The sequence below is a fragment of the Brachyhypopomus gauderio genome, unplaced genomic scaffold, assembly GCF_052324685.1.
Source record: "Brachyhypopomus gauderio isolate BG-103 unplaced genomic scaffold, BGAUD_0.2 sc51, whole genome shotgun sequence".
Taxonomy (NCBI): Eukaryota; Metazoa; Chordata; class Actinopteri; order Gymnotiformes; family Hypopomidae; genus Brachyhypopomus; species Brachyhypopomus gauderio.
The window spans coordinates 2,593,393-2,610,292 of record NW_027506876.1 but is presented as its reverse complement, the minus strand read 5'-3'; the positions used below and the strand labels follow the sequence as shown (position 1 = coordinate 2,610,292).

At 40.6% G+C, this 16,900-nt stretch overlaps 1 protein-coding gene across 7 annotated transcripts in view; it reads right to left on the bottom strand.

The window, feature by feature from the left end:
- hectd4 (HECT domain E3 ubiquitin protein ligase 4) overlaps window positions 1-16,900 on the bottom strand; it is a 168,319-nt gene that overhangs the window by 60,494 nt on the left and 90,925 nt on the right. For all 7 annotated transcript variants that reach the window (XM_076987116.1, XM_076987115.1, XM_076987110.1 and 4 more), the window contains exons 30-31: window positions 16,607-16,742; window positions 16,191-16,335 (exon numbers count right to left, since the gene is read on the bottom strand). In XM_076987116.1, coding sequence (XP_076843231.1) covers window positions 16,191-16,335; window positions 16,607-16,742 — 281 coding nt within the window. The remainder of the gene's footprint in view (window positions 1-16,190; window positions 16,336-16,606; window positions 16,743-16,900) is intronic.

Sequence of the window (16,900 nt, the reverse complement as noted above, 5' to 3'; positions counted from 1 at the left end):
CGTGGTCATAAATGACTTATCTTATAAACATATCTTATTATGTACCATAAAGTGTAGTAAATTAGATATTGAATCAAAATCGCCGATAGGCTAAGAAAGGGCAAAACACCCTGTGACCCACTTTCACCACAATTAATGAAACAATATTTTAAAACCCAGCTGGCTCCTATAACCTGGGTCTAATTATCACAAAACATTTGGAAAAACTATATAATACACAAATGATAATGAAAATATGTTTATATATACCAAGGTATGATCCTTTCAATCATTCAGAGTCTGAGAAAGTCACCTAAGTCAAATTAAAGTAATGTTATGAATTATCATCCAGACCAAAAATGTTTTGTAAATGTTTGTAATTGCTGTTTAAGGAGCTTGTACAGGTCATGATATTTATAATAATAATCCTTATTTGTATAGCACCTTTCATACATACATGCAACTCAAAGTGCTTTACAGAATAAATAAAAAGAAACATTAAAAGGAAGCAAATGCCTCTGAGCTTTTCAGGAAGAGAGTTCCAGAGCTTTGGGCCATAGTGTCTAAAAACCCCCTCGCCAATCTTTAATCGGCTTTTAGGAATCACCAGTAGATTACTGTTTGAAGACCTGAGAGACCTGACTGGAACATATCTCAGGCATGAGATAGCAACGACTAAAAATAATAGCAACATCTTAGTAGCTTTCACACGGCAAGCCTTTCGTGACACGCTCTTCCCTGTCGTCTCCTCTCATGATAATGTTGCGCTGAAAAATATTGACCTGTCTTGTCAATGAATGGAGCCAGATTCATAAACACGAGAAACCCGCTTTCGCCATTCCAGATGGCTCAGTCTAAACCATTACGTCTTAATGAACCAATAAATAACATCAGCGCCGGAAATGAGTGTTAAAAAATAACAGGGTTCACGTGTTTTTATTTTGTCACAAAAGGCTTCTAACATGGGCTAAAGCACAGGGTAGGCTATCAAATGACAAGAGTTTACAACTTCATCTTCAACCTTTTCAGCCCTGGTGCGATTGTTATCCTCATACGTCCCTGGATTCACCAGTTACAACTACAGACACTAGAAAAAAAAATCTTGTTTCTTATTTTATGTCACCGTTAACTACACGGGGTTGACGCGAACTTAATAGACCCATCTATCTACCTATTTTTCACAAGCGCTTGTGGCTAGCTCTGACAGTGTTCAATGCAAGCTGTAGCGATTGGCAGTAACTTATGAAATATGAAAACGATTGAAACCATTAATCACCCAATTAAATCCACTGGTAAATGTACGATCTGGTAAATGTAGTGGTAAATGTACACTCTGGTAAATGTAGTGGTAAATGTATGCTCTTCTTGTCTCCGTTGTAGATAGCACTAGGTAGCACTAGGTCCTAGATTAGTGGTGGGACTTTAACGCGTTAACTTCGATTAATTAATTACAGGAAAATTAACAAACAAAAAAAATAACGCATTTTAACGCATTTAACGCATGAGACACTTTTTTACCGTGAAATGTTGCAAACTCAGTGCATGAGTTCCTGGCATACAGATTATATGAATGCACAATAAGATGAGCATGATGGAGATGACTGAAGAGGCTACGCTGGTGGATGGGAAGTAAAACAGGTTATTGTGAAGAGCGCCACAAATGTGGCTCTGACTGGGGATCACTGGACCTCTGTTAGCAACAAGAATTATCTTGGTGTGACAGCTCATATTATAGATCAGCAACTTCCATGATAAAGAGGGCCAAAAATTTTTCAGCACTATTATTGGAGGGCCACATGACCACACACTTCAAATAATTGGATATGAAAGACACTACAAATTATTCTCAATAAGAACACTTTTTAAATGAATTCAGATCTGTATATTTATTGCACCAACATACATTTATTTTCTGCATATAAATGCATTAACATGTCCTTAATAAGGAACAAAGACAAAACATTTGCTTAATAAAAAAGTGCAAAAAGGAATTTGAACTCCTTCATATAAAAGAACTGTAACGCGTAGCGCACTGCGGAGCGAGGAGGCAGACACAAACGCTGAAAAGAGCGAGACTTAATAAGGGGAATTCCATAGGCGAAGTCGTTTGTACAGGCACGGATCAAAACGGGAGAGCCGTCCAAGTGGTCAACAGGACAGGCAGGAGTCGTAACAGGAGAGCCATTCACAACGGAGAAACACAACGGAGACGGAAAATACCAGAATAGCGAGGACAGAGATAATCCACAAAACCACAAATAACCGACAACGGGCGAAACACAGAGATACAAGTACACAGGACTAAACTAGACACAACTGAACACAATGACGACACGGGCGTGGCAGACAGAGGGAAACCAGGACAACAGACACGCAGGGCGGGATAACCGGGCAAGGAACAACACCGACACGGGAGAGGGGGGCGTAGCCCTACGTGACAAGAACAAAAAAGTCCTGCTCTATCAGGTTTTTTTTCTTTTAATTATTAAATTATTATTGATCTATTTGCCCATCCCTGTTATAGATGATGAATGGAAGACCCAGTCATTTGCTTTGAGCATGCAGAAGACCACTTATAGGCACTATGGAGATGCCTGTGGCAGAGGCCTGGGAAATTAAGGAAAAAGTATACTATCTAAAATGGTATTAAAAAACATCTTCTGATTTACTTCAGTTCTTCTTATTCTTCCAATATCCTGAGCAAAACTTCCAAAATTTTTGGTCAGAATTTTCAGTGTTCTGAAAACTGTTTGCTCTGTTTTCTGCACTCATCTATTGGTCTGTGTAGTAGACTGGTGGAAAAATAAACAAGATGTTGAAGTTTATGTTTATTGATTCATTCATCATTCAAACTTAAATTAATATTTCTCAAGTTAAATACTGAAATGCGATTAAAATGCGAACAATTTCGATTAATTAATTACAAAGCTTATAATTAATTTGATTATTATTATTTTTATTACGTCCCACCCCTAATATATATAGGTGACAGATTTTCATGCCTGATATCTAATCATCATTTCACTGAGGTAAAGAGGAGCAAGACCATAAAGACATTTAAAAACCATCACTAGAACCTTAAAATCTATTCTAAACCTGACAGGTAACCAGTGCAGTGAGTGGAGTGCAGGTGTAATATGATCTCACAAGGTCAGAACCCTTGCAGCAGTGTTCTGAACTCGCTGTAGGTGAGAAATAGAGCTCTTTGGAAGAGCAGATAGAACAGCGTTACAATAATCTAGCCTTGATGTGATAAGTGCATGGACAATTTTTTCACTGTCAGAAGGAGAGAGCATACCTCGGACCTTAGCAATGTTTCGAAGGTGAAAATAAGCTCTTGCATGTAGTCATGATGTGTGATTTGAAGATGAGCTCATTATCACAGGTGAAACCCAGGTTCTTAACACATAGTTTGGCATTCAGATTCATTTGATTTAAATAAGTCTGGACATCATTCCTTTGTGAATGTTTCAACTGAAACAGTTTCAGGAAAGACACTGGAGGTGGGTTTTACTAGAACATGTAAGCAGCAGGCACGATGGCACATGTAAGGCACGATGGCTCATTTAGCACATGCAAGCCGCAGGCACGATAGAGAAATTTTCTCAAACCAACATGTGTTGTCCCAAATTCCGAGTCCACTTGTTTGCACACGCATAAAGACGCTACAGATGATCTTCGGGAGTTACAGTGATTTTAACTTAGTTCATTGAGCACTCTAGTTTTATCCTAACTAGATATTTAGACATAATACTGCTGTAAATACTGCAGTATTAAGTCATGGTCAGAGGTGAACATCGGTATAGCCAGTGTGTATTTTATTTAAAATAATTAATGTGGCTTTGGACATAGATAATGCCGTGACGTTTGCTGTGATTGATAATTAAAGTCTAGCTCTTATTTATGCATAGAAACATAAATCGACAATATAATCTGTAGCGTCTTTATGCGTGGATAAACGAGGGGAGTCGGAATTTGACACAACACTGGCTGAAAGCCAAAACTGTCGCACATGAAATGCTACAGGCACCGTTCAGAAACTGATCAGTTCAGTTAAATGTAGTGAGTCCCCGCTTAATGATGGGGTTAGAGACTGAAAAGTCTGTCGTAAAGCAGTTTTTGTCTTAAAGCGTGACCCTAGATTTAGATACGCTTTGATCATAAATACAGTATAGAAAAAATAAACAACGTTCTCATGCGTGCATACAGCATGAGAAAGAGCGATCGTGTTGCCGAGATGGGCTGCGGTGGAGGCTGCGCTACCTCAGCTTATTGTACACAACACTCCACTGTGCTGCCACTGCTCCTCCAAGCACAAAAAACACAAAATAAAAAAAGTCGGTCGTAACTCCGGTCCGTCGTTAATCAGACCCGTCGTTAAGCTGGGACTCACAGTATTCAGTTCAGTAGATATATGCGGCTTTTAGTCCGGTGCGGCTTATACAACATTTTCCATTAAAAAAAACTTTGTAGGTGCGGCTTATATTGAGGTGCGCTCTATAGTCCAGAAAATACGCTAATGCCTTTTTGCAATAGTTGTACAATATCCACTATGCAATAATCATTTTCAACACCACATTAAAACCCACAAAAGTAGTCCTGTATTATTAAGACATCCTTCCTCTGTCATCCCCTTGATATAAACTATGGGCATTAATTAATGAAGGACTCTCTTTCCAGTAACATCCCCTTTTCACATTCTCACCCTTTTCCAAGCTAGAGAATGTTTTCAGAAAATTTTCACTTTGGCTAATGATATCTCATCCATTGAAAGAAAACATTTGAAGGACTTAAGTACAAGGTGTAAACTATTAGCCAAAGCCTACCCCTTCCTCAAAAGTGTAATTTAATCTCTAGTAGTTTGTTACAATACATCTGTCATGGCAGGTCGGTCCCAGGGCTCAGGAGAGACACCCACTCCCCATCAATCATATCACTCCACCCTCACAGTCACCCGTTTACTGATGATCATCACCTGCACCTGTTTCCCATTAATACAGGGGGTCCTCAACTTACGACGTTGATCCGTTCCTACATCACGTCGTAAACTGATTTTTGGTGCAAGTCGGAACATACGTACATACTGTACATAAATAGCATACTGTAAGCACCTCTCATAACAACTATCCTAACACAGTAATTATCAAAAAACACATATACTGGGGGTATATATGACAACTGGGGGTGACGCTGTCCTCTTCGGTCCTGAGCCGTGTAACTGTGTATTCTTCTGCCGCGCACACCAAACACGAAGTTCGCGTTACGACGTTTGCGACGCGGAACCACTTATGCCGAAACAAGGCTTTATACAGTAAATGGGAGATGTGTCGTAACCACGAAACATCATTACTCAGGACTGACGTAACCCAAGGACCCCCTGTACTTCCTATTTAGTTTGCACCGTTACGGTGACCCAGATGTTATTGTAGCGCCTAGAGCGCCTTTCTCATTTTTTACTGTTGAGAGCCATTTTATTTTACTTGCTGCAATGGACATTAAAATCTTTCCAACTTCAACCATGCCTTCTGCTGCTTCCTCAACATTACAGAATACCAGTGTTGCGAATAACGCCGTTAAAAATAACGGCATTAGGTAACGGCGTCATTTTGTTAGTAACGGGATAATATAATTAATTACTTTTCCTGTCGTTACAACGCCGTTGACGTTACTGGTCATTAAAAGCGGTGTGTTACGATATATTGATATACTAACAGTAATCCGAGCGGACCGCTGCCCAGACTAGTGAGAAGTAACAGACCTCGATAGGTCACAGTTCTCTGTGTAACACCTGTTTAACTTAACAAGTCAATAAGCGATTGGCTAAGGCAGAATTATGGTAGCCAATCAGAGCCAGTGTTTTTACACGCACGCCGAAGCACACGACACAAACAGAGAAGAGACAGAAATGGCGAGTCAGGAGCAAGCCGAAGAAAAATTTGCATTTTCAAGGTGGCGATATAAACATTATTTAAGAAAATACTTGAAGTTCCTGAATGTCTACCAGACTGGGTATTTGAATTATTTAATTAAGAATAGAGGTTGTATTGTTAAGTTTACTTCTGTTGTGAACAAACAGTTGTTTCAGATTGAGAGAATTTAATTTAATTTGATAGACGTAAATGCACTTTATATAGTGTAACTGTTTACTATTTTTTTTTTTACAAAGATTTGATATTTTAAAGGATTTTATCCTGCACTAGTCTGTGGATGTGCAATAAATATCAAAAGTTAAACACCTTTCTGATCTACTCATTTCAAATGACTGTAAAAACTGCTTTTTCAAAAAAAATCCATATCAGGGCTCTCAAGTCTCACGCATTGAGCGTGTGACACACACATTTGACCGTCTTCACACGCTCACACGCCACACTTCCGATTTCACACGGCGAGCAAAAAAACCTCCGATCCATATCTATGTCGGCCTCCACTGGCGATCGATCGCGATATACAAACCCCCCCTCCCCCACTCAACAACTCACGTTCGCCACCCCCCCCCGCTCAACAATTAATGTTCGCCACCCCCCGTCAACAACTCTCACACTCTGACATGAATCCAAAACTTGAGAGCCCTGTCCTTATTCATTGGCATATAACTTTTTTTTTTACTGTAATGCAAATAGTTACTTTCCCTGGTAACGAGTTACTTTTATTATAGAGTAATTCAGTTACTAACTCAGTTACTTTTTTTGAACAAGTAGTGAGTAACTATAACTAATAACTTTTTTAAAGTAACGTTCCCAACACTGCAGAATACACAGCTGCCAAGCAGCAGTGCGACCACCACCAATGTGGTGTTGCATCCCCTGGTGAGCAACTTTCTACCCGAGCAGGGTTGGGCAACACCTTGAACCCCAGACCTGGTGTCATATCGCCACTTCTGAGCACTAATCAGGTGATCCAGAGCAGTGAGAGGTCTGAGCATCCGCTGATGTTTTGTCAGTTTATGTGGCCTACCACTTTGTGGTTAAGTTGCTGTTGTTCCCAAATGCTTCCATTCTTTCACAAATGTTTGTATGTCTGTGGCCATGGAAGTGTTTGGAAAACCTGATTCCGATAATTTGGATGGGTAAGATAATACTTTTGGCAATTCAGTGTATATTGTTCATTGGCATCCTTTTCTGTGTAAACAGGATAGGAATGCTGCCGAGTGAGTCATTGTCTGTTCCAACCACATCTAAATCTGACTCTGTCTATATATGTTGTTTATTCCTCAAAAAATTATTCATCAGTCTCAGTCTGCTGAATGATGCTGCACTATCTTCAAAAAAGGCATAGGTTACTATAAACGTCCTACCGGGTATTTGACTTATGGACTAAACTAATTTACTTTCCCTGCTGCAATGACACAACTGGCTTCTGCTTTTATATTTGGCTCCTTCTCAGTGCTCTTTTTCTGTTGTTGAATATCAAACATGCTTGGGTGACTGGAACAACACACTTTCCATGATAAATCTTTACATAATTTCTTTTAAAAAGACAATTTTATTGCTATGAGTGTTTCTTTCCAATAAAGAGCAAGTTAACTGCATGACCTCCTACACAGTAGAGGCACTTTTTGCCAGACTGAGATTTTTCTTTTCATTAAAACTTATTTTGAAGTTTTTTCCTTCTAGTATGTCAACGTTATAGCAAAAGTACTTCCTTTTGGTTGAGCTTGTGCCACGCTACTGCCCTGGATGCTTCCCTTTGGGTATGTGTTAATGTAGTCCATGGTTTTATATGTACTTCTGTGGGAGTGGCTGGGTGTGTGTGTGTTCACTTGTCTTGTTAGTCTAATGTGTTTCACACGGTGCTTGTTAGGCTACGTGTATATAGTGTGTGTGTTTGTATCGTTTGGTGCTAGTCTTTAATATGAAATCGGTTTAGTGTTCAACTTTGTTAAATGTTGTTTCAACACGCTGTAAGCGTGTTCTGCGTCAAGCATAATAAACGTAGTCGTTACAGAAAGATGAGCCGTATGGATGCCAGGATTCCGGCCATCAGGAAAGAGGTCCAGCAAGCATGGGACAAAGAGGGGGAGGCACCCAGCGTGCTCCAGTGGGGAACCGCCAGGGCCCTCTACGCCCTCTCAGAGGGCATAAAATATTCTTAAAACATAAATATATATAATTTATCCAATTTTTTAAAAATCTACTTACAGTTTGACAATCGACATCTAAACAATTACAGAAATATAAGCAAATAAATTATTCAACCGTGTCTATTCAATCTGTGTTGGAAGGTGAGGGGTTAAGTGTAAGCCTGTGAGCCTGTGTCTCCCTCTATCAGGACTGCGAAGCCTCCGCAGAATGTTGGTAATTGGTGGGCCCGCTGTTCGTTTACAGAGGGCCAGGCCGTTATAATTCAGCGCAATACCAGTTTCAAATGACAGTAAAATTGACCAATCATATCTTCCCTCTTAGTGGGCGGGCTTAACTGTATGATAATTTCCGCCCGCTGTGGCGATGCTAGCTGTCGTTAGCGTACCACTGCAAGCTAGTTTCGATTCAGTCCTTTGATGCCCTTGTGTGCGTTGTTTACATATTCCGCTTCCGAGGAACACGGAGCTGTGAACCTTATTTTGTTGGAACCTTATTTTGCTTAAGAAGTTATCTAGTACAGCTATTATTGTTTTCTTTATTCAGGCATGAAAATGGGTCAGGGGTTAAAAAGGTGAGAAGACCGGGGGCGGGGCATGTGACGTCATGGGGATACGGCGACGGGGCGTTGACATGTGACGTCATGGGTATACTTCGACGGGGGGGTTGGGGGTGGCTGCTGGTGTACGGGGATACAGCGACAGGTGATGCCAAATATTACGGAGCTCGTAAGGTGACGTCATGTAAAAAATATAATAACGCGTGGCCATGACTTACTAACGCATGCGAACGACTTACTAACGCGTGCGAACAAGATAATTAAGTATTACTTTATATAAGGCCAGGTTTACCTTCCTTGGGCAGTCAGTTCGCGAACATCCCTGGGATCTGCTTGCTTTGCTGTGAAAAAATAAACTTTGTTGCCGCGTGTGAAAGGCGACGTTAGTATCTCGTTCCCACGCGTTAATAAGTCGTGGCCACGCGTTATTTATTTATTTTTTACATGATGTCACCTTACGGGCTCCGTAAAATATAGTAAAATCCATTAAAAAAAATTTTTTTGACTGTCATGTCAATGGATTCAATGTAAACGCAATCCGTAAACGCATGAAGCTGCTTTCGCCATTCCGGATGGCTCAGTCAAAACCATTACGTCTTAATGAACCAATACATACATCAGCGGCGAAAATTATTGTAAAAATACCAGGTTTACGTGTTTTTATTTTCTAACATGAGCTAAAGCACAGGGTAGACTCAAACGACAAGAGTTTACAACTCAAGTTAGATCTGACAGTGTTCAACGCTGTAGCGAACGGCAGTAACTTTGTTTTACCGCAAAATATGAAAACGATTGAAACCATTAATAACCCAATTAAATCCACCCAATTAAAAATGTACGATGTGGTAAATGTAGTGGTAAATGTACGATGTGGTAAATATAGTGGTAAATGTACGATCTGGTAAATGTAGTGGTAAATGTACGCTGTTCTGACATGTCCGCGGTGTAGCACATATTTAATTAATATGATAATTAAAATATAATCTCCCGACCCCCCCCCCCCCCCAAACAAAAAACTCATCGGATCTACACGATTCACGTAGGTCACCCTTTTCAACTTCAAAACGGCGAATTTCGCCGAAAGGTGACAGATTTTCATGCCTGTTTATTGCATTCCTAAAGCTGTACTGTCGTCTCAGTTTTTTTTATTTATTTATTGCATGGGGGGGATGGGAGCGGGCCCAGGTTAAATGGTCACGGTTCGCTACTGGCATGCTCCCTCTCCCAGGTTTCATCTCACGCCCTCAACCGGCTTGCAGTGTGAGCTTCCGGCCATGGCCTTGGAGAGTGAAGGAGAATGCATATGCGCCTACCTTCAGCAACATGCTCGCGAGGCTGAGGAGGAGGGACTGGCAGGCTACTACCGCAAACTCACGGTGGAAGCCTGGTCGAACCATGCCTGCCAGTTGGCGAGGGACTCCTCACCCAAGAGAGGTGCAGAGAGGCACAGAAGGAGACTTGACACTCGCCACCAGAGAGGTGGTGCTTGTGCCGCCAGTGGACGATTTTGGAGATTAGGACTCCAAGAAGGAGGAGTATTCCCCCTCGGTGTGCTCCGAAAGCACCATTTTCTATGAGGAAGAGGAAGTCAGCCACCCTCATCTGAGTACGCAGCTGACCCTGAGGAGTATGGTGAAAGTGTCAGCCCCCCTCCGTCCGAGTACAAGGAGGAGGAAAGCAGTTCCCCTCAGTCCGAAGGCTCGGAGGGCGGAGCAAGCTCAGGGGAGGAGGCGGAGAGCCTGCCCTCGTCTGAGTGCTCTGAGGTGATGGTAAAGTCGAAGGGGAGGGGTCACCGGGGCCAAGGACACTCTGCAACAGAGGTGGGGACTCGAGTCGCATGACTTGGACTCGAGTCAGACTCGAGTCATCAATATTAAGACTTGACTTGACTTGAAAAAATATTCAGAGACTTAGACTTGACTTGGACTTTTACACCAATAACTTGGGACTTGAATTGGACTTGAACCTGTTTACTTGCAAAGACTTGATTTTTTACCCCAAATCTAAATTTTAAAACGCATATTAATATTTATAAAGTGCGTCCCATTAATTTCATTTCCGTCCTCTGCTTTTCCACACTCTGTACGTGTATGTGTGTGCATGAGCTGCAGCACAACCAATCAAATGGGGGGGGCAGCGAATACAAATTGTTACCAGGCGGGGTGTAAAATGGACACAAATTAAGTATTATATCGCTATCGATCGATTGCCAGTGGTTGGCGCCAGAGCAAAGTAGTAACTCATTGAATCATAGATGTGGATCAGAGGTAAATAAACTAGATTTTTTTTTCAGCGTGAGAAATCGGATGTGTGGCGTGAGAGCGTGTGAAGACGGTCAAATGCGTGTTTCTCATGCTCAATGCGTGAGGGTTCTCATGCTCAACCCTGGATTCTGTATCTGAACTCAGGTAAGAGAGCCTCTCTCTGTCACCATCATAATATCCAGTTCTATCTCAGCATGGACTGTGATTTTGAAATCGAGAAAAAAATATATTGACAAAAGTGGAGCGAGTTTTCAGCTATGGGGGCATCATTCTACCAGGGTATCTGCACATTTTTAAATCTCAAATTCAATGACTTTTAAGACCTTTTTAATACCTCTCACAAGAAAAAATAATACTACTACCGGGGATGCAGGTGTGTTCCATATCGTTGACGGGGGTGGGGGTGGGGGGGGGGCGAACGAGTATTGTTGACGGAGGGGGGGTTGGCAAACGAAAATTGTTGACGTTGTTGAGGCCGTATACTCCAACGCTATGAATCTAGCACTAGGACCCTGGAGCGGTTATTTTCTGCATTAGCGCTAGATTTGGCAAAGTTCACATCGAGGCAGAACAACTGAACAACACACACTTATAATAATTTAATGCCTCCCCTCATAAAATTCCAGACATTTTAAGACATTTTTAGGCCTTGAATATGGAAAACTAAATTTAAGACATTTTAAGACTTTTTAAGGACCCGCGGGTACCCTGTTCTACGGCCTCATCGTGCACAAATGACATACAGACTTTTGGCCAGTTTGGTCTTTTGCAAATGCAATGCAGAATAGTTTACTGAAATGTCTAAAGTTGCAGATTCCTGTTAATTGTTCAGTTCTTATATTTGTTTGTCTTGTGTCACTCACACATGTACACACATGTTCTCTAAGAAACCAGATAAGAGAAGAGAGGGAAAAATGCCGTTATGGTTCTTTGTATTGTACTGTGAAAATATCAGCACTTTTTATTTGAACATGGAGTTCTACTTATGACTTTCACAGAATATTTATTTCTGGAAAATTGTAGTTTAAAGTATGAATATTTTTGCAGCTAAGTTAAAAAAATTGAACTGTGCAATAAAGAGGTGTAATTTTAATTTTTTTTATACTTCGTGTTTTCAGTTGCACATGTTTTATCAAGATTTCAGGAGAATACAGATTTAAAAAAGAACACATGTCTATTATTTACATTTAAAATATACCTGCAACATTGGTAAAAAAAAAAAAAGACTCGAAAGGACTTGAAATTCCAAGTTTCAGACTTGGGACTTGACTTGACTGTTGCCTGTCTTGACTCGAGACTTGACTTGACTTGACTGTCTTTGCTTGAGACTTGACTCGGGACTTGAGGATAAAGACTTGGACTTACTTGAGACTTGCAAAACACTGACTTGGTCCCACCTCTGCTCTGCAACCTTTCTCGGAGGAGGAGAGTATAGACTGTCTGGAAGGCAGTACACCTGAGACCACCAGCATGAGGAGCTGCTACTTCTCAGAGGGAGAGAGGGAACTTGAGGAAGTACGGTGAGAGTCGCCACATAAAGCTCCCCCTCTAGGAGCATGTCCCAGGTATGAGCTCGAAGAGCGCCATCACAAGGCGTTTCGCAGGACCACCAGGACTCCTAGGAAGCCTCGCATTGGAAAGTGCCCTCCAGTGTCTGCCAGAGGGAACACACGCCATCCGGTCCAGAAACAGGAGCCTGTACAAGCTCTTGTGGCTCCCGATACAGGGGAGCGACTGCGGGGCTCCGCGAGAGGACAGAAGGGAAAAGGATCAGGGTCGGAGCCCATCATCCCAGGACTGCCCTTTTCCCCAGTCGTGGGGTTGCAGGCGTGGAAGCATGATCTCCTATTTCCCCTGATCCCTGTGCCTGTGTTTGTGTTTTTGTGCCTTTCGTGTTACATGTACCCATTTGAGTTTTTGTGAACGTGCCTGTTGTGTCTAATGTCTTTTCCCCTGTTTTTTCAGGGAGGGTGTTCTAGGCTGGTTCATGGCGGACTCTCCACCACGGGTTGAGATCTCCCGGGCACTAGTGATTCCGGCGGCTCCAGACCCGCCCATCGGTGTGGGTCCGGGGCTTTATTGCTGCAAAAAGCACCCCAGTACGGGTAGTGCCCTTGGTGGGGGGCTCTGTCATGCTACTGCCCCATGTGTTAATGTAGTCCATGTCTTTATATGTACTTCCGTGGGAGTGACTGAGTGTGTGTGTGTGTGTGTTCACTTGTCTCATTAGTCTAATGTGTTTCATGCGGTGCTTGTTAGGCTACGTGTATATAGTGTGTGTTTGTATCGTTTGGTGCTCGTCTTTAATGTGAAATCAGTTGAGTATTCAACTTTGTTAAATGTTGTTTCAACATGCTGTGACCGTGTTCTGCGTAAAGTGTAATAAACGTAGCCTTTGTGAATGCACCTCGTCTTCGCATCTTCATCCTCGCACCCGTTACAGCCTGACACTTAAATAATTGCGTTATTGCCCTCTTTAATAAGTAAAATCTATCCACAAATTGGGTCAGTTTAAATTTTTGACTTTGCTCAATGAAATGCACAATATTAAGAAACGTAACATTCAATAGTCTCTTTCCTAAATCTCATCATCATCCTCCAGTTGTTTCAACCTATAGGGAACCGCTTTACCTCCTGCAACAAAACATCAGCAATACAAAGGTGCCATGCACCTTCACAAAAAAATAAGCTTACTGCTGTCACCATTAAAGGAGAAGTTAGAGGAGGAGCTTGAGCAGCAGGGTACATAATTCTTAAACGATTATAATTCACCTCTTTCAAACCCCCAGTGACACGATTAATTTTGTTTACTTTAGATTTGCATTAGTTCTGAAGTTTGTTCATTTTACATGACAACCCTTTTGGTGTGAGCAACAAGGCTTTCAACATTCACATCATGATGACACTATTTCAAAGCATGCAATAACAAAGTAATAAATAAATCAGCAGAAACTTAGATCTAACTCCTTCATTCAAACTTCAGCAGTGGTAAAAAATAAAACAGAAAGAAAAGAGAAAAGAAACAAAAAAAACCTCAAAAAGCACAAATTTCTAAGTAAATCCATAAAATAAGAATTCCAAAAATTCTTTGTTGCACTAGTTAAAGTTTTGCTCATCAGTTTATTCAATCAACATGAATCTGAATCCATGTTTCTTGCATTGTTTATATTTTCTGTTGAAAAGGAATTAGCAAATTTTCTCAAAATCACTCAGTGGCTTAGAAAGGAAGTAGTGTCTGACACATCTTGACCAAAAAGATCCAAACAATTCCATATATTTGTTCATTTTTAATCCACAAGTGACTCACCTTAGTGGATACAAAACCTCAAATAAATACAGTGATCAACAGAAAAATAAGACACAACCCTCGCTAGGAACCCAAGAAGCACTAATTGTCCACTACAGCTTCTAATAGCCCATGTCACATTCTTACCAAATTTAAATTGACAATATATTTTCTCTGCTTTTTCTAGATTTTTGTCATTCTGTTCAATAGTCAGTTATCACACCATGTTTGTATAAACTAGGAATTAGGCTTGTCACGATACTAAGAATTACAACTTCGATACAATACTTAAAAAAATATTGAAATTCGATACCATTTTTGATACCAAAGTCAGATACGGTGCTAATTTCCGTTTTAAAGCCTTTTTATTTTTTTTATAAACAAATGAATGTTGCTTTGTGTTTGAAAATTGTACCTTGGGACAATTGTAACTTCATTTCACAACAAATATCTGTCTGACTGAACAGTTCTTTTGTGTTAACAAATACGAGCATCGTGTAATTCCAGGATGAAACATGAGAGAACGTGAAGACGTTACGATTGGGCATTTTGAAAATAAACAACCATTAAATAATGTGATAAAAAAGCTAATAATTTCGAGTACATGTATAAATATTTAACTTATCCCAACAAACATGCGACGTCAGAAAGATGTTAAAATCAAGTCTGTATCACGTCGGTCAGTCCAGACCCATTTTTGCATGTCTGGTGGACGTTCACTGGTTCAAAATCTGACAGTGTGACTAGGACCATAACCTTTTAACTTAACATGAACGTCTATGACGAGTTTTCTATCTGAACGTCTGACTAGGACCTTTATTGGATGTCAGGACGTGCAAAAACTGCAACTGAACGGCAGTAATAGACGTTTAAAAAAGACGTCGCTAAAACTTTCATTCTGGCTTTTCAGTGGACGTCTTTTGAACGTCTGACAAAGTGTCTTTGCTCGTGCTGGGAAATATTGAAATGGACCTTGAAAGTGACATACAAGTGTTTGAATTCCACAAGGTGTATGAACCCTGCAAACATGACTTTGTTCATCGCGCTGAAGCGCTTGTACTAATATTTCCCAGCACGTTAAACTTAATTAAGTTAAATATTTATACATATACTCAAAATGATTCGAAATATTGCGCTTTTAATCACATTATTTAATGGTTGTTTATTTTCAAAACGCCCAATCTTAACGTCTTCACGTTCTCTCATGTTTCATCCTGGAATTACAAGAGGCTCGTATTTGTTAACGTAATGCAAGTGAACTGTTCAGTCAGACAGATATTTGTTGTGAAACGAAGTAGTTACAATTTCAACATTTTCAAGTACTTTAGCCTAAATTGCAGTACTTTTCAAACCTGAAACACAAAGCAGCATTAAAATTCGTCAGGTAAATGTTCATTCCCCTGTTTTGAGGGGTGTTTCTTTTATTCTACCACATATAGTTTCGGACAACACTGCAAAGCGGAAAGTATAAAGCCTCCACCGCTCGCGGAGGTGCGCGCGGAGTCGAGCGCTATGGTCACTCAACCAGGCTTTAGCGCCCTTCATTGAAATGTTCCAAAAGCACCGCTTGCAAACGGGCTTGTTCATGTCCTTCAGTTTTCCATCTGTATCTGCTTCGAATCCAACAGCACTGCGTTTGCTTTAGCTGCCATATTAGCATTACAAACTGTCCTGTGCATTACGGCACCTTGGGTGGGTCAAACGAAAGCGCATTTTATGTAAAAAGAATCGATACTTAAAGGAAATGAGTATTGTACCGTTTCAGAATGTTCAGTATCGATACGTATCGACATATCGATTTTTTTGACAACACTACTAGGAATTTCTTTTAATTTCCTTTTTTTCTCATATTTTATGCAAACGTTAAGCAGAACTCACAAGGAATTTTTTAGAGCACACTCTATTTGATAGGAGTAGAATCCGTTGGTGATATTTTCCAGATGATTAGCTCTGAAAAATATATCATTTTCTAGCAAGGGCTAGAAAAATTAGTAAGCTATTCAACAATGTTTATCAGTACTCACTGCTTGGTTGGGTGTGGTTCCTATAAAGGCAAAGAGCTGTCCCAGCAAAACGCTGTATGTTGGTTTGTCTCGGCTGTCTTCAATGGCTAGAGACTGCAGCAATGTAAATGAGCTGCTTCTGTGACTGGTGGGATGATGCCGTCTCCTGCAGGATTGTGGACATTGTCACATTGTCACACTGTCACACGTGACCAGCTGCATATTCTAATATCACATTTTCTTTGTTCTCACTATGTCTTCAGTTTTCATTTTTTCTCACTGACTTTTCTTTCTGTCTTTTTCAAAAATGTTTCACTAATTTGCAAAGCTGTAATTGAATCTCCCAATGTCAATAACGTTTACCAAACTAATCTCACTGTTCATTGTTTTTTCCCGCAGTTAGAAAATGCTATGTCTACAGAGTCAAAACATCTCACCGCTGTGCTCCATGTGTGAACTCCAGGTCTTGGTTTGCTATCATTTCAAGGTCTGAAGGAGCTGACATACTACGCAGGAAAACTGGCTGCTTCACCACAGGAACCATTGTCTTGGTGTCAGATACTGATTTACATGCTGAAAAGGATATACATCAGTGGTTTATTTGCATGTATGTATATACAAATGCAGGTGTGTTCAATTCATGTATTTGTATTAGATTTGTATGGGAATAAGTTTCCTGTGTGTTAATTACTCATTGCACTTGTAAATGTGGCAATATTCCTGCACTGGAG